Raw genomic sequence first — 26,594 nt, forward strand, 5'->3', positions numbered from 1 at the left:
AGGAGTAGGGTGAGCCAGAGCATGAGAATTAAGGCCATTTATCCAGGCTTTGATGCTGCTTGCCCTCTGGTCCAGCCTTCCCCACAGTCTTGATCACGCCACTTTTAACCCTCTCCTGGCTCTGCTCCACCTCAGGCAGGCTCGGGTCCCTGCCCAGCTGCCTTCTCTTCCCCAGCCTGCTGCCTGGCTCTCGGCCCCTCCCACGTCCCTCATTAAAGGCCAGGGAGAAGGTAGCAGGATGTGGCGGTGGCCTCCAGCTGAGGCCTGCTGGCTGATTCTGAAGGGAAGGCACGTGGGTTTACGCCCTCCCTCCTCACCCTCCCTGTCTCTGAAGCTGCCTTCTCCGGCCTGGTCTCTGTCCAGTGAGTCTTATATGGCCAGCCCGGGGCCGCCTTTCCATGTGGACTCTTTTCCTCTCCCTTTCTCTTTACTCCATCTTCTAAAGATGCGCTCCGCACAGCCAAGTGGCACCAGGCTAAGGATGCTTTACACTTGAGAGATGAAGTAATAACAGGTGGCAAGAGCAGAGACTGCTGGAGCCCAGGATTTCAGTTGCCATGGAAACGTATCAGACCTGTGGAGGGACACAGGGACTGTCAGCCATGGAAGGTGTTGGGGGAACAATTCAGAGGGGTGAAGAGAGGCACATCTCTTTCTGGAAGGCTCTACTCGTGGCCCCTGAATTCCCCAAAGGCTGCACGCCCCCATCTAGCAGGCCCCAGAGAAATAGCTGTGGACCTGGGGCTGGCGGGCGGATGCTGAGCATGGCCGCAGGCTTGTGCACACCAGGCCCTGGCAGGCAGTCCAAGCATCTGCTCAGAATGTGAGGCCATGCCTCTGTGTGTGTGCCAAGGAGGAGCGTCCACTTCTGGCCTGCTTCCTGTTTCCCCAGGACTCCTGGGATGCAGCTCTAGTCTCCACAGAACCCAGGTGAGGGGCTGTTGCTGGTGGCCAGACTGTCCCCCCCATTAATTGCTTTCATGAGTGGCAGCAGAGATTGGACTGAAAGTGGGAAAGACAGCGCTGTCTGTGTGATCATTTTATGGACGATTTGGGGACTTTTGCTATCGATACAAAGCCTATTGAACTAGAAAACCTGAGAGCGTGCACCCATGCCCTTTAGGATGCCTGCACTCCCTTGCCTAAGCCCGGTGCAAGGCTTGAGGCTTAGCTTTCCTTTCCTTTCTTTTTCTTTCTTTTTTTTTTTTTTTTTTTGCATTGAGTTATGTCAATACTCCCTCTTGCCTATGTTATTTTCCCCTTGCATTTCTTTATGAACTTTGCCCCTGATTTCCATTTTAGTTTTTTCCTTCGAGCTTCTTGGGAGTTACCACCCTCAGGTAAAATTCCTAAACTCTTAAGGCCCACTTTATTTTCTCCACAGTTTGCTTGCATTTCTTCTATGATCTCAACCCATGAACATTAATCAAGAGTAAGCCAAATCCATCACTGTGGACACTGCCATCAAGATACCTCAGGTCTTTACCCTCCCTGTCATCTTACTCTATAAAGTGAGACTCAATTTCCCATCAGCAGAAGCAGAATCTCTATTTAAATCCCACTTGCAAGGTTTGGGTGAGCTTCCTATTTATAGTAAAATCCTTTTTATAATGATCTCATATACAGTACCAGGAAATTGCTCACGGCTGGGTCGGGCCATAGGCCAATCTGGCCGTGGTGTGAGCTTGTCTTAAAAACATCCCTTCATGAGCCTCTGGAATCCTCTAGAGAAGTGTTTTCACAGAGTATGTGACAATAAACAGGGTCACCCAGGATGGATTACTATGGTACGGACGTTAAATTTAAGTTCAAAAGGAATTCCTGCTTTTATCAGGCCAATCTCAATAATTTTTATGGCTTTGGGCTTCGTAAATAACATATGGGGTGAATCAAGTTGACACTAAAGAAATTTATGAAATACTTGATATGCAGGGTATGGCTAGGAAGTGTTTGCCTCTAGACTTCCCAGGAGGCAGGGGAGTGAGATTAGACCCAGGATCTTGGGACACAGACAAACTGGGGTTGCACCTGCTTTTCTCTTCTTTGTAACTGGGCTCTGGAGCCAGCACCTCGGTTTCTTTGGATTTCAATTATCTCATCTGTTAAATAATCCTACTTTACAAAGACTCTGCAAGAATCAATGAAATAGTGTATGTAAAGCATCCAGTGTAAGCTCCACCTCAGTTTTGTAGTGTACTAAATTGCTTCTTTTTCTTCTCAGTAAGCAGTTGAGCAAAAGGGAGGCTGACTGGGTAGGTGTGACTTGGCATCCACTTCTCAAGGGTCAGTGAATTATGGCCTTATATTTTCCTGTGTGATTGTGTACAGTGTTATTCTTCCAGCAACACAGGGCCCTTAGGGCCCTGTACTTGGGGAGCTGGCCGCCATTAGTCCAAGTCAAATGACCCACCCATCCATTTGGATGATACAGATTAGTACTTTTCTTTGAGGAGTTGGGAAATAAACCAAGGGCAGTGAGTGATATTCAGAGGGACAGATAACTCTGCCACAGGGAGAGCAAACACAGTGCTATGTCCCCATAAGGAGGAGATCCCAGGGGAATCACAGTGACACCTGTTTACATCTCTGCCATCTCCTTCTAAGCCATTCATCCCACAGATTGCCGTCAACTCTTTCCAGTGTGCAAGGCACGTAGATGCTCCAGCAATGAGTTACACATGGTCCTGGACCTGAAGGAGTAGATCATTTAGCATGAGGAGATGAGGTGGGTGTGCACATAAATCAACAGGAGAAGGGTCACAGTGGTGATACCAACAGAATGCCCTCCCCAGTGCGTGAACGGTCATTTCTAGCTGGGAATTGGGAGAGCTCCATGGGAGAAGCCTCACTCTGAAACCCATCTTAAATACTAAAAAATGGAAGCAAACCAGAAGCTTAAGGTATTAGTCTGTCCCGTGCCATTTCACCATGAAGGATGCTTTGGGCTCAGTGTTGCAAGAAGAGAGTAGGAACGGAAGCAAAAGGGATTTGTTTGAAAATAAAGCATAGCTGTTCACTGTCACTTTCTATATTGGACTCATTAGAGAACCAAAAATGCACACCTTATCCCTGCTGGCCTGGTATACACCGGAGCTGGGAGTGAGATTTTTAGCACCTCTCTCCCTCCCTTGAACAGGTATTTTGTATGACTAACAGACAACACACACACACACACACAAACACACACACACATGCATACATAAATACATATATTGGGACTTTGCTCTGACTCCATCTCATTGGAAACTTCTCTTTAGATGAATTAAATTCAGTTCCTTTGGTCTTTTTATATAGGATCACTCCCTCCATCTATCTGCTTTGCTGTATTAGGTCATTCTGATTTTTAAAAAAAAATTTCTTGGGCTGGGGATGTGGCTCAAGCGGTAGCGCGCTCGCCTGGCATGAGTGCAGCTCGGGTTCAATCCTTAGCACCACATACAAACAATGTTGTGTCTGCCGAAAACTAAAAAATAAATATTAAAAAATTATCTCTCTCTAAAAAAATTTCTTACAGCATTAGAATTCTTGATTCAGTAGGGTATTCTTCTACCAGTGATCTGTTAGTAGCAAACACTGTAAAGAATAATCTGTAAGTTCTTATACTCTATATTTTACTTCTTTATCCTCATATATCACAGGGGATACAGTGTGTTGGAGACAATCAGATTGTCTGGTTGCTTAAAGATTTTGTAAATGGGGAGGAAATCAGACATTTATGGGAAGTTCTTAAGACTATAAGAGAGACAGATGAGGAGACTGGGCCTTTTGAGAGTTTTTTTGGGGGATAATAATACATTGGATTCTTTGACTGCCTTTCTGTAGGAAGTTACCTAAGCTGTGATTGGCATTTGTACATTTTGTATCCAGTTCATATCCATCATGAACTTATCTTTGATGTATCCTTGGCCCTTACATTTTATATGCCCTACCTCAATTTATGTTTACCACTTGATGGATTTCCATCTATTTCTTGATGAGAAAAAAAAAGTTGATTTGCTTCCTAGACATTCTTGGATTTTCTTAGGAGAGTTCTAAAAATGGAAAGATGGAATTGAAGGGGAAACAAGAAAGGGATGCTGGTACTTCTGGATTTGGGCCAAGCACATTTTATAGGCAGAGTAATATTTTTGCAGATGTTCTGGATTTTGGAGCTTATTTGCAAAACCATTCAGTATGCCATGTGGATGTCTTAGAGATCCAGTGGCTGAGGGAAAAGCCCATATTCAACAGAGGGCAACCAACTCCTCTGCCTCCCCCAAAGGCCAACACTTTCCTAGCAGAGAATTGTCTGCCTCCCCGAAGATGGAAATCAATGACTTAGAAACTGATTAAACCATCCAAATAGCAACTGATAAATGGATTAACCCTCTGTAATATAATTCTGCTAGCTTTTGTCTTCCGCCTTCCCCAGGTAAGTTTTCTATTCCTGGAGGCAAAGCAGAGGCACGGACGAAGTGAAGGCCAGAGGGAATCATATTAAAGCGGGTGAATCCGTTTATCACTTACTGTCTGGCTGGTATTTCTGCTCACATATCTTCTTCCTTTTACAGATTTGTACCCTACGGGACCCTGATTAATGCTAGCCAGTGAATAATGAAGATAGCAGCAGGCATTGGGGATACCAAGGGGGAAGACACCCTGTGGTTAAGACTGATCCCACAAAGAGGAAAGAGAGAGAGAGAGAGAGAGAGAGAGAGAGAGAGAGAGAGAGAGAGAGAGAGACTGACTTTTCTTCTTAGTTGCAAAATAGAGAGTGTGAATGCGATAAAGAAATCCCTCCAATAGGAAGAGAGAAACAAAGGAAAATGGAAGCATTTCTCTCATGTAAAAAACCTGCCCAAGACTTTTCAACCAGTTCCTAGAAATTGAGAATGATTTCTGTTCACAAAGATGTGAGGTTCTCATGAAGTTTTGTTTTTGAGGTCATGTCCCATGATTTTTTTTTTTTTTTTAAATTTAAGGACTTCCAGTTACGTGTGAAGGTCTCAGGTTTAAACACATGCTCACTGAGTCACCCGTTGGCCCATCCCTGGTGTGAGGTTAAGCTTAGCACCTGGTAAACCTGTGTCCAGTGTGATTCTAGGCATTTAGGGTCTGCAGATTAGCTTGTCCTGAGTGCTTCTATGATCAATGAGTCTGGGCTTCAGGGAGATGAAGCTGAAGAAGAACAGATATCTGTGTACCTGCCAAGATGTTACTCAAAGTCCCCAAGAGCATCTCCAGTTGCCTCCTGGTAATGACCAGCTGCCGATGTTTCTTTTGCAGGGACAGGAGGGATCTCTCCTAAGTAAGAACATCTTTCTCAAAAGCAAGGCCCAGGCACTGACCATCTCTCCTCCTCTGGTCATGAGTGTTTATGGTTTCCATCTGATGTTTGAGGCCTTGACTTGGAAAACTGGTCGCTCAGGGTTAAGAGAAGTTCACTTGATTAATCATCCTTCTGGATGGTTTCTTCATCCAGAAGAGCAAGGTGGTTTCTATAGAACTGGAAACTATTGCGAAAATTCAACTCTGGAAAACTTGCAGGCCTTTGTACCATTGAACCAAGAAGGATCAAAAAGAACACCTAGCCCAGTATCACAACTGGGTTGTAACAAAACTTGACATTCCAAACGTCATATTCTTTCTGGAGTGGATTCCGCCATACTGTGGGAGGAAAAGGGAACAGTAGGAAACATCTCAGCCTAAAATTGGAATTTTTCAATGTTTCCACAGCCCAGAAAGGACCAGATGGGACAGTAATTCCCAACAACTACTGTGACTTCTGCTTGGGGGGTTCCAACATGAACAAGAAGAGCGGGCGGCCTGAAGAGCTGGTGTCCTGTGCAGACTGTGGACGCTCTGGTGAGTGTGGCCCCTTCCTGCATCCTGTGCCCGTAGATCAGGAACTCTTCCACCTCCATTTCTCTGCCATCTTTTGGTGGTGGTGGGTGGGAGAGGGCAGCAGAGAAGTGATGCTGGTGATGATTTTGAGTCAAGGGGGGTTTTCAGGTCATTTTGAAATTTTTCTTCTTTGGGTCTTAAGAACCAAAAGTTATGTTCTGGTTCTGGGGAGAAGAGAAAGGAGGAAGTTTTGACTTGGGTCCGGCTTTTCCATGAGGAAAGAGAATGTAAACTTTCCTTGACGTGATTTTGTGTCATGGATGATGGTGAGGTAGAGTGGAATACTTGGAGACACAGGCAACGTGCTTTCTTGTACTGGATGATGCACATGTAATAGAAAGACGTGTTTGTTATGTGGAACTACCTGGATGACCTTGGAGAGACGGGTACATGAACCTTGGGAAAGCAGTCACTTTATGAATCACGGGAATCAGAGATTCAAGGGCTCCTGGGTAGCTACATAAACACTTCACCTCATTGGCCACTCATCCCATTTTCTCATATGGAATAGAAAAAATAAACCCTTATAAATCAAGGAGGCAAAAGGGCAGGCATCTTGGGGCTGATCTGGAGTTGATGTGTGTTTGTTGTTGTTATTGGTTTCTTCGTTGTTGTCGTTGTTGTTTTGTTTTTAATCTTTAACCTAACCAAAGACTAAAATACCAGAAAGAGACTTTTGGTCTTATTCCTTCATTCTTAAAATGAGTTCAGGTCTTTGCTCTTATTTTCAGTTCTAACCCAACCATTATTTTGGGCTGATCATGGTTGGTTGGTGCTACCTATTTTTCCTATTGTTTTATATCATAACTAGACTGATGCACAAGGTAGGGAGGAAAGGGGATTGTAGACCAATCTTTAGTCTTATCAATGGCTCCCTAGCAGGTGAAGCAGTTGGGGGTGGGTGGTTGGTTTCAGTATGGGAGTCATTTCTCCCTACTATCTTTCCACCCAGAATTGTTTCCATCCCCAGGCCCAAGAGAAGGACTGAGATGACCACATCTTAGTTTACCACTCAGTACCTCCTTGCTGTGTCTGCAAATCTTAGCTTTAGATCTTTTATATTTTGATGTCTGGGTTGTTTAGGGCTCAAGATTGCCTTGAATGACAAATCAGTCATTGGAAAAGGACTGGTTTCTGTTGCACACAACCCTCAACATTTAACTCCCAGGGGACTTGCCAGGGTGGCCCTTTTATGCAATTCTGTCAATTCATTTATGATCCAAACAATGCCATATGTTGGATTTTTTATTCTACTCATGCTAGCTTAGGAGACAGGGCCCTGTGATAGTTTATTCTGGATTTTAGACACTTAAAAAGAAAAAAAAATAAAATTCAACTCTTTTTTTTTTTTTTTTTTGAGAGCAAGCAATCAGACAAAATCTCTACTGCCAGAAGCAAGGTCACTTGGTGGAGTAATGCTCTAAGCAGGATATTATGGACTGCTCTAGGTTTGGACAGGTTAGAGAGGGCAGCTTCAGAGCTCTCATTGCAAAATGCTATCATTTCTCCCTTTTCTTTCCTACAAAAATTGGGTTACTTGAATCGGATCCATGGGGGGGCATCAGAGGTGGGAAGTTGACTTTATCCACACCAAGCCCTCTCTTTCCACAGCCTTCATGCAGTTTTTCTTTCCCAAGTTCTGTCTGCTACGTGACTCAGGGGACCATTTATAACAACCTAGATATTCTCATTGCAATTGCCTAGGATTAATTTTGGTGGATCATTTAGTCAAGGTCTGACTCTGATTTTCCTGAAATAGTTGATACCTTGGGAATACAAAGGCTGCGTCAGCCCATGGGATGTGCCTGTTAAGGCAGGTGGGCAGGTACTTCTCTGGAGCCTCCCCAGGGGAAGAGTATGAAGCCTGGAGGAGTTGCCTTTCCCTGCCCACCTATCCCACTACTTCTGTTTCCTGGGAGAAAGTGGGATGCCTGAGACTGGCACTGTAAGAGGGGCATTGCCACCATATCTGGGGCATTCCTGGGACCCAGAATAATGTGCAGAAGTTTCAAAACGAGTTTTGCAGATTTCAGGATACTGTGTTTTATTAGGCTGATTTACCCCTACTTTTCACCTTCTTAGTGTTCTGATTTGGAGCTCACAATCTGAACTTTCTGGAGTAACTAAGACGTGGGCATGTTCAGTGGCTGGAGCGTGTGGGTTTGTGTGCGCGCGCACGCGCTCCTGTGCCTGAGCGTGGGTACAGATCCCAGGAATTTCTTCCAGGGGGTTCAAGAAAACGAGAAGCTGTTTTTATTACCTACCACTTATCGGAATTTCCAACCTCTTTTCGCTTTCAGTGCAAATGAACTACATGGTGTAAGGGTAGAATTGAAAGGGTTCCGAAAGAATGGGATTAGAAGCAGGTGAAAAATCAAAATAGAGCGGACAGAGGATTAACCACACTGCATGGGTTATCTGACAGTAATACCTTTGTAAAGCTGACTGTCAAAGTGACGGACAAACATTGTTCCAAGAAACATCAACCGAAAACACCAAAGAAATACCAACCAGGCTTAAAAACCACCAGGAGAAAAATCGTGGTCTGGGGCAGGGTGGAGGGAGCGCGCACGCGCTTGTGCGTGCGGGAGGGGAGAGATGGCGCTGCATCTCTCGCTGTCAGAAGCTGTGGACGTGTGTCTGATGGTAGGGACGATGCCTTTTGGGGGGAGGTGGGAATCCTCTTCCCTGGAAGCGTGTGCTTTGTCCCAGATCCCCGTCAGCAGGTGATGTACCCGGTTAATTCTTTTTTTTTTTTTTTTTTTTTGGTGTGACAATGGTTTACTATCTTGCTGTTAAGAGTAACACGGTAATAACGTAATGAGAATATTAATAATGCTGTCTGTTGCTTAACCCATGTGCTGATATATTCATCATACGTGTCAGCTCATTTGGGAGGAGAAGGCAGGAAGGAGAAGGAGGCAGCGGCCGCAGCACGCACCACGGAGGACTTATTCGGTTCCACGTCAGAAAGTGACACCTCAACTTTCCACGGCTTTGATGAGGACGATTTGGAAGAGCCTCGCTCCTGTCGAGGACGCCGCAGTGGCCGGGGCTCGCCCACAGCAGATAAAAAGGGCAGTTGCTAAAGCCCGCGGAGCGGACTGGGCGCTTGGCCATCCCCCTCTGACTCTGGTCATTGTTCTGGTTCTGATATATATATATATATATTTTTAAATGAAAGACGACTTAGTTTTTTCCCTTGATCCTTTTGCTTCTTCCTCCCACCTTCCATGAGTCCTTTCCCCTCGCCATCCCTCTGTTTTTGGGTGTGTACAACAGAAGCACAAACTACTGAAAACAAAACAAAAAAGACAAGAGAGCAGCGCGAGCGTTCTTCAGAGCGATGGCACCGTGATGTGTTATTTATGTTCCCTAGAAATAGGAAGTTAGATGGTTTCTCTCTTTTTGGGGGGGGAGGGGATCTTTTTGACATGAGCAGAGTTGATTTCCGCAGTTTTCATATTTATTGGTAAAAATGAAGAGAAGAGGAACACTAGGTTTGGAAACAAAGAGCCAATAACATTAAAATTATTATTTATATATGCTAGCTCTTATTGGAGTCGGACTTTTTTATTTTTTATTTTTTTGAGAGAGTGAGAAAAGGGAAATCAAAGGCATCTCAGTAATACCCTGTTTAGAAGCCAGCCGCTGGGGGGAGTTTCCTCAATGGGAGAGGATGGCACCTCCCTGTGCCCCACAGAGCCTGTGGCTCCCCGTGGCAGACCCCCTCCCCCATGTCTCCTCCCTTGACCTTTCCATCCTCCTCTCTGCTTGCGGGGGAAAATGGCAGCAGTCCCAGAGAAGGCCAGGCGCCTGGCCTCCCTCCAGCATCGGCCCTGACCAGAAGCCGCCTCCTGGGCTCCTCCTTGGTTCAGCAGAGCTGCCGTTTCGGTGATGCTGGCTTTTCCTCACTTTCTTCCTGGTGAAGAGCAACTTCCAAACGCAGGAATGGAATATAAGCAAAAGTCATGGGCTTGGCAGTGACAAAGCGACCTGAGGCCACCCTCGTGGAAGAAGGACACCTCACAGTATATCTCCCTTCCCCTTCCCCCTGTTTAAAACAGTTAACTGCTCACTGGATGATCCAGCCGCCCGTACTATTTCTATTTTTTTTTTTTTTTTTATAGTGCCTGCCGGGCACTTTGTTTTATGTTACCAATAGCACCTCCTGAAACAAACCAAAGCAACACTTGCTCAAGGCCTGGATGGAGAAGACCGGTTCACCTCATTGGCCGTCCCAACCACGACCAGTTACAAGGCCCTTCTCAAAAGGTACGTCTTGGCTGATCTATCTTACCACCCGGGCAAAACCATCATAGTTTTTTTTTTTTTTTTTTTTTTAGTTTTCTTTGTCTTTCTTTTTCCCCTTTTTGTCCCCTTGGCTTGCTCTTTCGCTTTTCGGGGTTCCCCCTTCTTAGTGTGGGAGTGGCTCCTGGAGTGTCTTCCACCTGGTCAGTGGTGGTCTGTGTGTGCATGTAGACTCTGCGGGCCTGGGTGCAGGCGTGGGGCTGAGCTTGCTTGGACTGTGTGGGAGGGGCTGTATGTGGAGAATGGGGGGCTTCTGGCTTTAACTGCAAGAGAAGGTGGCTGGGGAAATGCTTGGCAGACTCTGCCTCTCTTGGCTGTGGTGAGAGTGGAGTTCAGGGCACTGAGGCTGGAGTTGGTGGCTGGACTTGGGTAGGAATGAAGAGTGCAGCTTCAGGGCCCTGCATGTCTGGGTGGTTTTCTTAGCTCTGGGTACCAGTTTCACTGTGCAGGGGATGAGTCCAGATTAAAGAAGATCCTTGATTAGGCACAACAAACAACAGGGCTGTTTGAAGATTTTTGAATTCCCACGACAGGTGTTCTCTGTGAGACATGGGCAGTGCCATTTGACTTGGGTTGGGAGATCCAAGTAGCTGCCCAGTTAACAGGTTGCTTGTCAGTGTCTGAGGAGATCTACTTTGATGATCCAGCCTTTGCAGATCCTCCTGAATTAGACCACTCCTTAAAATAACAAATCAACCCAACAAGTGCCAGGTCAAACAGACAGACCCACAAATGGACACTTTGGTGCTTCCCTGGTAGCCTGACATGGAGAGGGCTTCCACTTTCCTCCTGTTTCAAGTGGGTATATGCTTGCCTGGGCAATTGTTCTGTTTTGAGAGATCAAAAGTAACAACCCCACCCACTTTTGGGATGTTCTGCCTAATCTGTATGTGGTTCTGTCCCTAGGGAGCCATGGCCTAAACCTCCACGGTTGTAATATTCCTGCATGCTCACATCTGTGAATACGCCAACATAGTTGACTCTGGTAGGTTTCTGCTAAGAGGACACAGCTAGCCTTGCTGTCAGTTTCCACCTCTGTACTTTATTCCTGTGACTCAGATGTTGGATTCATAGCCTTATGATGTGCCTGACTGATGAAATGTGAGCTTCCATGTTAATAAAAGTATATGTTCAATCCACACTCTCATTTGAGAGCTATCTAGTTGTTCTCGGTCCTAGCATTGTCAGTGGCAACTTGGCTTTGAACTTGAGATTTTAAAAAAGATCCATAATTAAAACACATCATAAACTTGTTGTTCTAATGGGGGAGCCAACAGTTTAGAACTGTGTAACAAGACAAATTCCCAGGGAAATATCTGTTTGAGGATAGGTCTTATCTAATTTATTTTTACTAGTACAACTTGATTCCGATTTCTCTTAGTAGGGAATAGCAGACATCCTCACCTTTCTCAGCCAACGTGAGCAGAGCAGTGTCGCTTAGCATTGCCTGAGCATCTTGTCTCACCTAGATTATAGCATCTCTCAACAGACTCAGAATTTATATTCTTAAGAAAGAAAGAAAGAAAAAGAAAGAAAGAAAGAAAGATGACAAGACGAGAAAAAAGAACTGGAAGAAAAGATGATCAAGTTCAAATTTTTCACTTTTTAGTTGAGAAGGATCAAGTTAAGCTTGAGAGAGTGGAATGGATGTTGCTTTGGAGGCAAACGTCTTAAGGCAAAGCAAGGAAACTCAGAGAAAAGCCAGAGGAGTCCTGGATTTTCAGCGGCCTCGGAGGTTGCTGTTGCCCCCACCCCCTTCTCTAGATAACAACTCTAATGTTTATGCATTCAGTACTGTTCTGGGTGCTTTCCTTGGAATGGTTCATTTAATCCTCATAAACACCCTTTGAGATAAATGCTTATATTATCCCATTATCCCCATTTTACAGATGAAGACACTGAGGCTTAGTAATAAGGTTAAAAGAATATCTAAGGCCCCCTCCACACAGTAAGGGGCTAGGTTCTGATTCCCAGAAACCTAGAATGTATATATTCTACCTTGGTCTAGCGGACACTTGGATGGTTTTTGGATAGGGAATAGATATGTGTGTGCATTCATGTATACCTTGCTCAGTTTTAGCTAAAAAAAGAGTATTTATAATGAGCATAGCTTTAAACGTCAACCTTCTTAACAGCAATTTCAACCACCAGAGAGTAAACTATTAGATCCTAGAAAAGAAAATTTTAATCAAGGTTCTATGCAGAATATTAAAGATAACTCATTTTCTTTCCCCCTTTTTTTTTTTTTAGTTTTAGATGGACATACAATATCTTTTTTTATTTTTATGTGATGCTAAGGATCGAACCCAGTTATCTCACATATGTGAAGCAAGTACTTTACCACTGAGTCCCAGCCCCAACCCAGACACCTAATTTTCTAAACCATCATCTCTAGATATTCTCTCCCAATGCCTCTTGGGGATGAAGAGATCTCCTTTGTCACCTCAGGAATTGCAGGAGCTTTGTGACCCATGGACACACATAACTTTTTATGATTGCTTTTGTTAAATAAGGATCACGATTCAAATTTTAAAATAAAAAGGAAATTAGGATCATGAAGATGAAAACAATCTGACCCATTTCCTTTGTCCTTAGCTCAGTAAGGTTCCAGCATGTTTCAGAAATGTCACTAGTTTTCTGAGTCCTTGTCCAAACATAGGGGAACCAAAGGTATGGAACTTTCTAAATTTGTTACAACACTCAAATCCTCCAGGGGGAATTGTTGATGTAGAGGTGACTATTGTTGCTGTGAAAGGTGACTATCTGGTGTTTTTTTTTCCAATCCAGAATAATCTAATTCTTTGTATCTGTTACTGAGACTATGTAGAGATCAGATACTATAATCACTACAACACGGGGGATGAGAAATATGCATTTAATTTTTTAAAGGTACTTTAAAGCCAGTAATCCAATTTGCTGCTGCTATTTTAGAGAGCAGGATTTAATAAAAAATATGATATTCACATCGATAGTATCCCTTTAAGTCTTCCTGCTCTCCATGCACCTAATGGGCTGCAGCCTGATATGGCCTTTATATAGCACTTGAGGGAACACAAGATCATTACTCGGGGAAAAAACTAAAGGCTGTTTGGAGGTTCTTACTTCATGGTGGAATAAAATTAATTAATTTTATCCCAATATGCCTCCTGTTGCAACTGATGAATATGATCTTGAATATGTACTTAAAGTTTGAGCAGACTCATGAATTAGGAATTTTTCCACAGGGGATTTTGTTTACTGCTAGAAGTGGAGTTGCTTAGGTTGGTTTTTGGAGTGAGGCATTTTTGATCTGGTGAGTATAACCTAAGGTAGAAATGAGAAGCTCCGGTGTCTAGTTTTGTTGCCATGAGGCTCTGCCTCAGTTTACCTATTTTAGGATGTGGACATCTCTTTCCTAGTCATAGTATATAATCTTTATTATCTCATAATGAATCTTAAAACAACTCTGAGGTGGGATGGATGTCATTTATTCCCACTTTACTGGTGAGGAAACCAAGGTTCAGTCAGGTTAGATGTTTGGTCCAAAGTTCCAGTGTTAGTAGTTGGCATCTGCGTCTTCTAATTTTCTTTCCTAAGTCTATACTAATATCCCCAAAGATCACATTTCACAGATTTTCTACACACTGGAGTAAAATCAGTAAAGGGCTTTGAGTCTTTTGTTTAAGACCTTTTTGGGTCAAGAGGAGGTATTTGATTCTGTAAAACACAAACAAAAACAGAACAATAAAACCAACTCATTGCAGAGTATAATCCTGCAGAAACACAGCTGGGTCTGAGACTTCAGGAACTTTCTGACAGAACCAAGATTGAGCTTCCTGAAGGGCAGTGTCTTGGTGGTGGGGTGGGGGCTGGTGAGGTGGCAGGGAGTAAACACTTGGGGCCCTGTTTTGGTCACACGCCCAAGTGTTTCTCACATGAAACATTGACTTATGTGACACAAATGTGCTTAATAAAAGTGATTTCTGACCATCTAATCAAAATAAACAGTATAGGAAAACCATTCTGCTTGATTGATTTACAGAACAACTGAGATGATGGAAGGTCCCCGTCAGGACTGAATTATTAGTTATAAACATTGTCCGTAGGTTTTCAAATTATCTAAACACTGGTCCTCAGCCAATATTTAAGACTTTATACATTTTAAATTTTGAAATAAATGCATACTTACAGAATACTTATAAAAATAATAACAAAGAATTTCTGTGTATCCTTCCCCCAGATTCTCCAAATCACCACAGTGCTGTGATCACAGTCAGAAAATCAACATTGACACCACACTACAGTCTATAGACCTATTCAAGTTCTGCCAGTTGTTTCACTAATGTCCTTTTTCCGATCCAGGATCACATGTTGCATTTACTTGTCTTATCCTTTTAAAGTCCTTTCACTTGGAAGAGTTCCCCAGTCTGTCTTTGTTTCTTGTAATCTTGATATTTTTTTGAAGAATATTGGCTGATCATTTCACAGAAAGCTATTCACTTTAGGTTTGGGTGCTGTTTGCTAATGATTAAAATGAAATGGTGACTTTTGGTAAGACTATCACAGAAGTGGTGTCGTATCCTTCCCAGTGCATTATATCAGCAGGTACATGAATGATTTACCCCATTAGTGGTGGTTCAGACGTTTAGCCTTTGAGCTGAGGTTTCAGGCTAGTGTGCTAACAGGCCTGGAATGCTAATATTTTTGTTCAGATATACCTTTGTTCTTTTGGTGACTGTGGACTGAGTAATAGGAATATGCGTGTGACAATTCAGTCCTGTAAAGAATACGATGCAATTAAGTATGGTCCAGTGGATTTATTGGTCAATGGATTTATTTGAAATTTACTTGGGCAGTCTAGGTATTCACTGATAGTTAATGGGTAGGTGTTGTTGTGGAGTATATGTGATTATTTTTGTGTGAATCACAGTAGTGAGGGAATTTTTTTATGGACGGAGTCATCCAGATCAACCAAGAGCTCTGACTGACAGACACTGTTTAATAGACAAGCATATCTGTTGTCAGAGAGAATGAGATAGAGCTGAACAAAAAGCAAAGCTGGAAATCACAATTTGATCCATGAAAAGTGGCAAAAATTACGATATGCAGACATGCTTAAGGATTATTCTGTAGCATTTTGTTCCTGCTATTAGTCTTTCTCCTCTAAGACATGATGTGCTTCTTGAAGGCAAAGGTGATGTCACTTGTGTCCCTGGGATAGTGCCCAACACCACAGTGCCAGAGTTATTGGCTGAAATAGACTGAGTCCCAAGCAATGTTTCTGAGCTAATTAGTGGAAGTATTAATAAATCTCATTTTATACCTAGTGAATAGTCAATAAATACTGTTGACAGAGAAGTTAGAGAAGTCATCTCTTGATGCAAGTATAATTGGTCAAGTCAGAGTGGGTAGATGAGATCCGGGGGTCAGTGAAGTGATGTGAGGATGTGAAGTCAGGGGTGGGGGAGGGTGGACGGTGAGTGGATGGGTGAAAAACTGAGCCTCCTTGGAGGGGACCAAGCACAGGAGACTGAGGACGCAGCAGGACATTGCCTGTGGCCTGCAGTTGGCCAAGCCAGAGGCAATGAAAGAGAAGTGGATATTAAGAGTGCAAAGTTGGCAACCAACCAAACTGTTTTCTAGGTGGCTTAACTGGGGTGAAGGAAGAAAAGCGTGTGTGTGCATGTGTGTGTGCTTTGGTAAGTGTGCATGTTGGGAGAGGTCAGGGGTGGAAATTTGTGCAAAATGAAAGGGCCTGATGGTATGGTTGTGAGAGACTCTGCAACAAAGTGGCAGGTGACATCCAACCAAAAGGGTTGGAGAACTGGGGAAGGCACAGAAAGGCTTGTGGCAAGGGGTGAAATCTTAAGAGGATAGTTGGCAGGCACACTATGGGAGGCAGAAGAAAGGCCACACTGGTTTATCTCTCAAATGAAGGGATGGGAGGCAGGTGACGATGGTCAAGAGGAGTTAACAAGGGTAGGGCTGGGTGGGAGAAGGGACCAGGTAAGGGGCACCAGAACTGCAGATCAGAGAGGTGAGATGGTGGGATGGAACTGGGTCGAGGGAGGGAATAGGGGCAGATGTGGAGCGAGAACTTGGTGATGGTGGAAGTGGAGTCCTTTTCAGCCTTCCTTTGAGAGCATAGGTAGATGGATGGAGTCGTGGCCTTGGAAGGGTATCTAGGCCTGTGCACCTGGCCAGGGAGCAGTACACTGGTGACAAGCATCTTTTGAAAATTTCAACTTGGAGGATGCTGAGCTGCTCATTGGTTTTGAGCTTTATTCCCTGATGCTTTGGCTACTTTCCATTTAGGCCCTTCCCCTGTGAGCGCAGTGTGATGGGGCTCTGTGGGGGCACCCAGCTTGGCCCTCAGGAACTGCTACTGGGGTGAAATGTTAGCACCCTTTCCTTTTAATGCCCACTCCTTGTACCAACTCCTCTGTGTCGAAGACCACAGCAACTGAGCAGGTTCCCTTTCAGCTAAAAGCAGTCGATGCCTGGTTGGTACCTCTCCGGGATAATGGACCCACTTGGTTTGAAGAGCCACCAGCTTCTAAGGCTTGGGATCCACAGGCCAGTGGAGGACAGGAACCGGCCTCTTGGCTTGGTCCTGTCTGCTAGTAATTGGGACACCCTCAGTTTGCTTGGGCCAGGACCAGAGATGAGTATGTGTTTGTGTGTGTGAAGCAGTGTCCTTTTGGCCTTGGGCTAAATGGGACATCAATTGTTTTTTTTTTTTTGTGGCTGCAGTTGGTCCTATAGCATAGAACCACGCATTTCCACGTAGGTGACTGGCAGGCAGATGACATCACAATAGTCCTGTCTGGGATGTTTTAACTTTGAAAAGATTTCGTTTACTTCCAAGTAGAGGAGAACATTTTTGTTTTGTTTTGTTTTGTTTTCTTTGTGAACACCCAGTTTCACCCTGCTCTGCCTCCGTAGGAATTGAACATCCAGTTGTGTTTTCCGTCTCTTGGGTCCTGCTATTACCTGCCCTGCCCTGTTCCCAGTTGATTTCATGCCACTGACATTCAAGGCACCAGAGAGCCCAGCCTGGTTTTCATTGCCCATGGTCATAGCTTCGTGAGCTGTTGTTTCTTTGTTTTTCTTTTCAATTCATTTCATTTTTGCTGACCCCTTAATTGTCATCTTTCTTTCTTAGGTAGTTGTTCTGTGCTGTTGTTTTTTGTTTTATCTTTCATTCCCTTTCCCTCTGCAGTCAACACTCTGGCCTGGGAACTCCAGCATCCTTCAAGCAAGCCATTTCTGAAGAAGGTGAAAAGAAGCCACCGCGATCATCACCTCCTCCTTCTCCTCCTCCTCTTCCTCTTCCCTTGCCCGGCCCCCTCCTGTGCGTGTGTTTCAGCTGACACCAGAGCCTGGATTGTGGAAAAATCCTCCAGCACAACTCAGCTCAGTGACGTCTCAGCAATGGCCTAAGTTTGTGCAATAAGAAGATTTTTTTTTTCTTTTTTTTAAAAATTCGTCATAACTTTTTCTTTGAGAGTCTGTGAGAAAGCACCCAGGTCAGACTGGAATTTGCTCTACAATAGAAATAACTGAACACAAACAAACTGAAAAAAAAAAAAAAAAAGAGTTAACTATTTTATTTATTTCAATATTTAAAAGAAAAAAAAGTGCCGACAGTGCACAGTATTTTTGTTTAAATACCTTCTACATCAAAAGTTAAAAAGCAATTTTGTGAAGACACGAAATCAAAAAAGAGTATTTACTGTAAAATAAAGACTGCATATTAACTCTAAGGAAAATACCCCACATTTTTAATAAGAAAATAAAGATCAACTCTGCTCTCTCAGGCTTTAAAAAAAAAAGCCATTCATGTATGTCTTTAGGTACTTTTATTTCTGCGAGTTGGATGTGGTAAGTGAGGAGTGGTCAGTTTCCACCCCCTTTTTCTTCAGAAGTCTGTTGAAAGTGTTGGTGATGTTAAATGATTTTGTGTTAAGGCTTGGCTGAAATAATTAGCCACCATTCAGCAGTTTCCCTGCCCCACTGCCCCTCACCCCAGGCCAGCCCCATTTATCTGGTGGTGGAGAAACAACCACCCATCTCCTGCTTATCATAGCTGACGAGCGAGGCCTGCTTTAGAAAGGAATTCCATTTAGTGATTGGATATTTTCTCTGCAAGTTCAACAGATTTGAACAGAGACAACTTGGTTTAAAATAATGCAGTGAAGCAAAAAAACAACAACAAAAAAAAAAAACCCAAAAACAGCAAAAATGAAGCATTAGCTGAATTAGCTCAGATGATATTAGTTCAGTCACAACTCCTCAAGGGGTTGGCCCAGGGAATCTTCTGCCCGGCTGGCTTCAGGGTCCTGAGATTCTAGAGTTGTCCCTAAGGGCTAGGAAGGTCGACCCAAATTGTGGAAACCTCAGTCAGTTGCTTGTGGTGGCTGAGGAGGAAGGCAAGAATTCTAACATGTCCTTTACGGTCCTGTGTGGAAGTGAGCGACGTGGCCCATGAAGTGGAATTCGGCCTAGTGTCTGCAGCCTAGCCAAGGAGTCTGGTGGACTGGCAGGCCACTGGAGTCTACTTTAGTCCCCCCACTGGGCTGGTCTTCTACACGTTGACTCTCTTGAGTTCCCCTTACTTGTAAACAGAGGCATGACACCTCCCTACGACCTAACGCTGGATATTCTCATTGGAAAGCTTCTTGGGTCACAGTGTTGCTAGGATGTTCCCCAACTAAGAATCTCTTCTATCTTTGAAAGAGGAAGGTGGGAGGGCACCGACTTCCTGCCAGTTCATTCAGGTTCCCCATCAAGACCAATCCCTGGGGTGGGGCGGATAGCACCCAGAGCGTCTTTGTATCATTTTGGAGCCCTTTTCTGTGGCATTTTCTCAGAGAAAATGTCCCTTGTCAAAAATGCTACTAATCTGCCCTCCAGCCAACTCCCAAAGTTACCACATGTGTAGAATTGTGATAAAGCTTTGCATAATGTAGGGTTTGTATGAAGTTTGTGTAAGTTTCTGTTAAATAAAAGTCTGTTTCCAATGCTCCTATAGCTCCTGTAAACTTTGCTTGTCCAATCTCATCCTCCAGGAGTTCCACTTCCATACCTTCCTGTGGAAGGGACCCCTGGAAGGATCCTGCTCACTTGCATGCCCAAGTTTTGTTGAGTCCTGTTGTCTTATTTAGAAGCACAATCTAGGACTGCAGTTGCCAATGGCTTGGCTGCCAGGTGGTGGCATGGAAAGGGAACAATGTCCAGGGTTGGCGCCAGCCTCCAGTCCTGGAGCCCAGAGTTGCTCTCACCCATCTGCCATCACAATCACCATCATCACCCTCTCCATGGCCACACCAGATGTACTGAAGTTCTGGTTATGTGTATAAACTTAACATACCTGTTTCATGTTGGTGTTATACCTGTGCCAAGAATAGTTTTGCATAAAAATACAAGATTTAGCATGTGCTTAGAAAGAGAGGAGAAGTTAAGGCTTCCAAGGTCCTCCGGGTACAGCTGTAAGCTGGACTTCCTCTGGCAGGCTTTTCCTTGTATGTGAAGATGGACCCTTGTGTGATAGATCCTCTAGGTCAGATAAAACGGATCAGCACGTCAGGCCTGGTCTTTCCCTTTGAGTATGGCCAACCCCCACGGGGCCAGGCAGAGCTGGAATGTGACCTTGTAATGCTGCTGCCAGTGCTCTCTGTCTTTCTTTAGAATGCATGTCATGTCAGACTGTCACTATGGACTTGATAAGTTTCCCAAGCAGTCAAAGGAGGTTGCTTTTTTCGTCCAATATGGTGTCCTCCTTAGGGGTTTCCCCCTTTCTATGGTCATAAAATGTAAAATGAGAAAATATTGACTGTTTTATCACTATTTTCAGTGTACAGTTCTGTGGCAGAAGTACATTCACTTTGTTGGGTAACCATCACCCCATCCATCTCTGGAACTCCTCTCTCTTCCCCACCTGAAACTCTGACCTCATTAAACACGAACTCTAATTTCTGCACCCTCAGCACCTGGAAACTGCCATCTACTTCCCGTCCCTGTGAATCTGACCACTCTAGGTACCTCAGTGAGTAGGATCATAACATCATTTGTCCTTTCGTCACTCACTCATTTCATCTCACATCATATCTTCAAGGTTTATCTGTGTTGTAGCTGTATCAAAATTTTCCTCCTGTTTAAGGCTGAACGATATTTCATCATATGCATAAATCATATTTTATTTATCCATTCCTCTGATGGTCCCTTGGAGTAAAAGGGAAGTTTTACACATTTATTATGCACCTCCTATTTCCGACAGGGGTCTCAAAATTTGAAACTTTAGACTCAAGTCAGAGGTCACCTATCTTTTTTGGAGAGAAGTGATTTCATCTGAGATCTTCCCTCCAATCTGCATTCTAGAAGTAAACTTCCTCTATCTACACCTCTTTTCTCACAACGAAAGTATTCTTTGTAGTTATTATCTTAGGGCTGCTTCTAGGATCAAGTTATGCCATGGACTTGTTGTGTTGATGTAAGTAACCCAGAGGAGAAGAGACCCAGGATAATCAATTGTCCTCAGTGGCGGTCCATGAAGGCAGGGTGACCTTTTTCAAATGTCTGATGGTGAATTGTTGGTTAAGCTTAATGTCTGTAAATGGCCATTAGCCAAGAGGGAGGGGAAGAGTGTACATGTGAGCCTGGTCATGGGAAGGGAAAAATGAAATCACTTTTCCTCCACCATCTGAACACATGAGTCACTGTAAAGGGTTAGCTCTGGGGTTGAAATTCAGATGCCTACAGCACAGGTATCTTCAGTAGGTGAGGCAGGTCAGGTGTGAGGAAAATAACCAGTGCTAGGAGAGACCTTGGTGCTCAGTCTCAGGTCTAACAGGTGTAGCAGGGATTGTGTTGAGACAGGAAACACCTGTATTCTGAACGGGGCAGCTGCTACTTAGCTCAGGGGAGCTGCCTGCAGTGACGAGGGCCCAGCATTCTCAGGTCTTTTGGCACTTTTTTTTTTTTTTTTTTGGTACCAGGGAGTGAACCCAGGGGTGCTCAACCACTCAGCCACATCCTCCAGCCCTTTTAATTTTTATATTTTGAGACAGGGTCTTGCTAAGTTGCTGAGGACCTCACTAAGTTGCTGAGGCTGGCTTTGAACTGGTGATCTGCCGCAGTCTGGCTGCAGCAAACTGACTCGGCTGTGGCCCTCAACAATCTTTCAGCCTCAGCTCCCCACACCGCTGGCAGGCACCAATGCAGTGGATATCTTCTGGCTTTTCAAGAGAGGCTAACCATACAAAAACTTTGATGAGATGTTTTAAAATGTTAGCAATAAATTAAAAGCAAACACCAAAGATCAACTGTGTGTGGACTAAGCTATATGACTGTATACCGGATACTTTTTGATGGATTTAGGGCAACTTTTCTGGGTAAGGTTGAAGTTTAGATTGGAATGTCTTGCCTAAGGCGTTCATAACAGCAGATCCTCATCTTAGCCCAGTGGTATCCTGACTTAGAATTGTTAGGTGGTGGAAATGGAGCACTGGGTCAGTCTCTGGATGGAGCTAAGTCAATATTCAGTGCATATTAGAGATTCAGGATATGGTTCCAGGAGAACCCCCTCCCCCAATCCAGTCCCTTTGCTCTGCAGGCACACGAAAGATCTTCACATTAAAACACTAGGTGAAGTTGTACGGTCTATAGATGTTTTTCATTTTACTGTCTTCTTATTGCTCACCAGTTACCTATTACATCATGTTCCTTCTGCCCACTTTTTCTTTTTTTAAAAAAAATATTTTATTAGTTGTTGGTGGCCCTTTATTTATTTTTTCATGAGGTGCTGAGAATGGAACCTAGTGCCTCACACATGCTAGGCAAGTGCTCTACCACTGAGTTGCAACCCAAGCCCCCTTCTGCCCACTTTTTCTAAGAGCCCCAAATCACTCCATGTGACTAGAACTGAATTTGAATTTTATCCTATCTCCAAACCAGCAAATTAAGAACTTTCTTTGATTTCTCTCTCTCTCTCTCTCTCTCTCTCTCTCTCTCTCTCTCTCACACACACACACACACACACACACACACACAGAGATTCAGAGAGATCTGTATGTGAATGTCTATATAGATAGTGATTTCTCCAGGATCTTTGTAACATAAATGTGTCTTTGAACTATTTTACATCTTATATGCATCTTATTTCAGAGGATCAGGGTGGTTGTCTTGTTGTTCTCACAGGAGGGTGTGGGGGAAGGTTATTCTGATTAGCAATGCATTTTTCTTATGATTTATAAAGGGCATTGGCAAGATTTTCTGTAAAGACACAGATAGTAAATATTTCAGGCTTTGCAGGCCAGACATCTTTTGCAACTGTCCAATTCTGGGGTTGTAGTATGGAGACAGCCATATACAATATTTACATGAGTGTGGCTGTGATTCAATAAAGCTTTTTTTTTTTTTTAAATACAAAAATGAGTAGCAGGCTGGATTTGGTTCACAGGGCATAGTTTGGCTTATCATTGGTTTAGAGAGTATTACACTGTTAATTTGGGGGCAGTGGTGGTGCATATTTAGGGCATTTTCTAAGCCCTAAGAGAAGAATGTGTCATCACCAGGGAAGAGCTAGAGGTGCATTTCGTCATCAGTCATGGATGCAGTTTTAAGTCCTCTACGAAAATGTTTCAGAGACCAGAAGTCCCCTCGTGAGATTTCAGAAAGCTCTCGGCCAGCTCTTCTAGTGCTGAGCCCAAACCACAATAGAGCAGTGTTTACCAAAGCATCTGTGAGTAATCCAGCCGTACATGGCAGTGGACGCCCTGGGGACATGATATTAAATGTCATTCATCTCTAGCAATTTAAGTTGTTTTTAAGTATGGTAAAAGGCAATGGCTCCTGTGGGTGGAGGTACAGTGGAGTTGCATCTGCAGGAGGTGGTGGATGGTGCCCCAGAGGGGAGCCCTGGAGGTGCAGCAGTTAAGAACTCTTTCTGGTGGGCATTGGCGCCTGCATGATTATGCTTCCCGACACCGTTAACCATGGATGCTGAGATGTGGCTGAGGTGTTTCTCCCCAAGAACTCGGATTCTTGTGGTCATCTTCAGTCATGAAACATCTCACAACTACTCACTCACAACCCAAAACAGTCTGTAAGAAAGAATTTTGCTCCCTGGATGGTAGAGAAGACCCCTGACACCAGACCAACTAGTGAATGGAAATAATCTTTCTAATCAAACAAGGGAGGATCCCGAAGGGTGGCCTATAAGCTAGGGGTACTAGGAGGAAGCATCCGTACTAAAAATGACCAAAGACATGCTTTTCAGGCACTGCTAGAAGATAATCAAATGTTTCCAGAGAATCAGTGACGTCTCAGACCTCAGGGTATCTTTCGCTATTGCTAAGTTCCCCTAGTTACCTCCATGTTTTCTGAAAAGGGACAGTGAGGAATTGGGATCAGCACTTTAAACATCTGCTCCATTTCTCCAAGCTCCACCCCCAGGAGCTCAGGAGCTCGTATCTGAGGTCACCTGGAATTCAGTTTTCAGACATAGACTAGAAGGAGAAAGATTCTTGGGATAGAGAATCTCATGTCTTGTGTTTTACACCTATGTGGTGTGAGCAGCACACATCCCTTGGTTACCTGGTCTTTCCTCACACAAGGGTAGGAAGTACTTGGCTCAGAGGTGTTGACAATGGTCATTAATGGTTTAGCACTGACCAACAGATCCAGTTAAGTTGACTATGATTCGTCTTCGTCTGGCAAGGCATGATTACAGCTCAGGAGCTGAGAAGGATCTGGAAGTCCCAGTGGAAACCTAGCTTAAGGGGATTCTGTGTTAGTTTTTGGTAAGCATGATACCAGGCTGGGTTAAATTAAGAGTAATATGCAAGGACTGAGAAGTAATTCTCCAGACTTCTTTAATAATTGACACCATCGTGTTCATCTAAGGAGAAAAGCATTGCAGAAAATCAAAAAGGCGCAGAAAGACGATTAAGAATACATTTGACAGAATGAATAACACGCTCTTTAAGGAAAGGATTAAGGATTTGGGATTGTTTAACTTGGAGAAGAGAATTAGGGCTGTGATATGAACTATTGAGAAAAAGACACTGGCCAGTTTGGTTTCCAAAGAGGACAGGGGGCTTAGAACAAATAGACATACTTCCTTTGACACTAAGAAACTTAGACTTTTGGGATTGGGGATGAAACTCTGTGATAGAGCATGTACATAGCGTGTATAGATCCTGGGTTCAAAACCCAGCACCAAAAAAAAAAAAAAAGGACCTCACCAATAGCCAAACATTTCTCCTTTGTGCTGTGTTGAGTTTCAGGAATGAGTTAGATGACCTCTTGATGTCCTATCTAGTTCTGTATTGCTTTTAACCTGAAGGCACTAATGCTTAACTCACCACCAGCAAAGGGAGACATGAGGAAAATTAGTTTCAAGAACATACTTAATGCTCATGAAGTAAAACTAAATTCCCAGACTTGTTCTATTGATACTGAAGCAATGTCCCAAGCCATTTGCTGACTTCCATTGTTTTGGTAAAATGAGACGCTATTGGCTAGTGGATACAGGATCGAGAGGCATTTTCATCCAGAGAAAACACCCAGTATGTGAAAAAGGGACAGCGAGAAGCAACTGAAAAGGACCGTAAGGTCAAGAGGCCACCAGGTGAAAAGAGTTCTGCTGAAACCCATCCAAGTTCTCCCGTTCTCATCTCATTGGACACCACCACATCCAACATCATCCTTGGTGCATGGATTTCATGATTGCTCATAGGATCTGGAAATTATTACTAGCTTGATTTTACTTAAACAATCTCGCCTATATTCAGAGTTGCCTACTAGCTTCTCCCCAACTAGTGGAGAGAGAGGTCTTATTAAAATATAAAGTCTATTATATATACAAAATTCTGCTTGGGAAAAGAAGTCGTCAGCATTCTTTCTAAATAACAATTCCTATATAAAACTTTTGGTCTGTTTGGTTTAAAGACGTAGCAAGGATTGTGTTATGTTTAGTGTGTGAAGTGACTTCTCTGTGGATGCTGAATATAGCAGGTTGGGAATGGAGGTACCTGGTGTAAGAAGGTGAAAGATGAATTGCTAACATGAACATTTACGCTGAAACTTCCGCTTGGCTGAGTTATTGGTTCAGAGAAACCAGTAGCTTGTAATCCTGAAAACGTCTTTAGTTAATATAGGTTGTTTTTCCTCCATAAATATCAGTCTTATGTTCATAGTTGAAAAGTAGATCAATATGTTTTGACCACATGCTGTTAACTTTATATAATGACTCTCCAGTTATTGGTTTGCTTTATGCTACTAATCAATTGATCAATAACTTATTGAATGCCTACTGTGTTGCAATACTATGCTAGGTTTTGAAGGACATAAAAGAATAGCAAAGGGGGACTGGGACAATCTTTGGGAGATACTTTCTCTGTGCTAACACTAGTTACTGAGTCTCTGCTTTTTATAGACATGAGCTTGTTAAAGCCATACTACCCTCTTGCGTTAAGATTATTATTCCTATTTTATAGAAATGAAAACTGAGGCTCAGGGAGAGTAAGTGGACAAAGTTAGTAGTGACAACTGGTAAGGTCTTATTTTTTCCAACTGAGAATTTTCTCCAGTGTGGAGGACATCTGTTCTGTTCTTGAAGAGGAGAGACAGGTGGTTAGCAAATTATTCAAGACAAGACCATTTATCATTAAGTGCCAACTTGGTACAAAATGTGAGGGCCGGGCAGGCTCAGCAAGGGAGCCACTGTGCAGGTTAAAGTAGCAGGGACATCTTTGTGGAAAGACGAAACAAATGGAGTTGGGATGGAAAAGAAGGCAGGCCACTGAAAATATCAGTAAGAAAAGCCTGAGCAAAGGCTCAGAGGTGTAATACAGATTTGGAAAGTTTGGACTCAGAGCAGAGAGGACCTGAATAGAGTGGGCTGTGGTGAGGAGTCCCGGGCATGGTCTGGGGAAGCTTGATTCACAGCAAAAGAACTTTGGAAGAGTAGGATGAGCAGGCAGGTTGGATGAGACATTTAGGATGGCTTCGCATTGAAAAGTTTGGGTCTTGGCTTTCTTACCAGACTGCCTCTGTCCTGCTGTGGTTGTAGGATCCCAGTCTTTGTGGGGAAAAGCAGAGATCCGTGTTCCTTCCAGAGGACTTGTAACAGAACCCCTCTGTCTCCTGTCTTCAGTGTGACACTGTCTAAGTGATAAAATGTTCCTCTTGCTGAATGTCAAACCAGGTGGTTAATGATTTTTTTGTGGGTATTCCCTACCAACTATTATTCTGAAACCAGGGAAATAGCAGTTACCCTACCAACTGGGTTTTAATGCACTTGGGAAGAATATAGGATTATTCAGGAGGCTGGTTGGCCAGTGAGCCCCAGAGAGATTTGTATCTGAGAGGCTATTTTATTTTTTGTTTGTTTTTTTTTTTAATTGTACATGACAGTA

The 26,594-nt window shown here is 43.6% G+C and overlaps 1 protein-coding gene across 1 annotated transcript in view; it reads left to right on the forward strand.

Annotated features, from left to right (window-relative positions):
• Dpf3 (double PHD fingers 3) overlaps nucleotides 1–26,594 on the forward strand; it is a 251,647-nt gene that overhangs the window by 192,775 nt on the left and 32,278 nt on the right. Inside the window, exon 10 of the mRNA XM_077109052.1 lies at nucleotides 5,716–5,844. Coding sequence (XP_076965167.1) covers nucleotides 5,716–5,844 — 129 coding nt within the window. The remainder of the gene's footprint in view (nucleotides 1–5,715; nucleotides 5,845–26,594) is intronic.

The sequence above is a fragment of the Callospermophilus lateralis genome, chromosome 3 (assembly GCF_048772815.1).
Source record: "Callospermophilus lateralis isolate mCalLat2 chromosome 3, mCalLat2.hap1, whole genome shotgun sequence".
NCBI classification, from domain to species: domain Eukaryota; kingdom Metazoa; phylum Chordata; class Mammalia; order Rodentia; family Sciuridae; genus Callospermophilus; species Callospermophilus lateralis.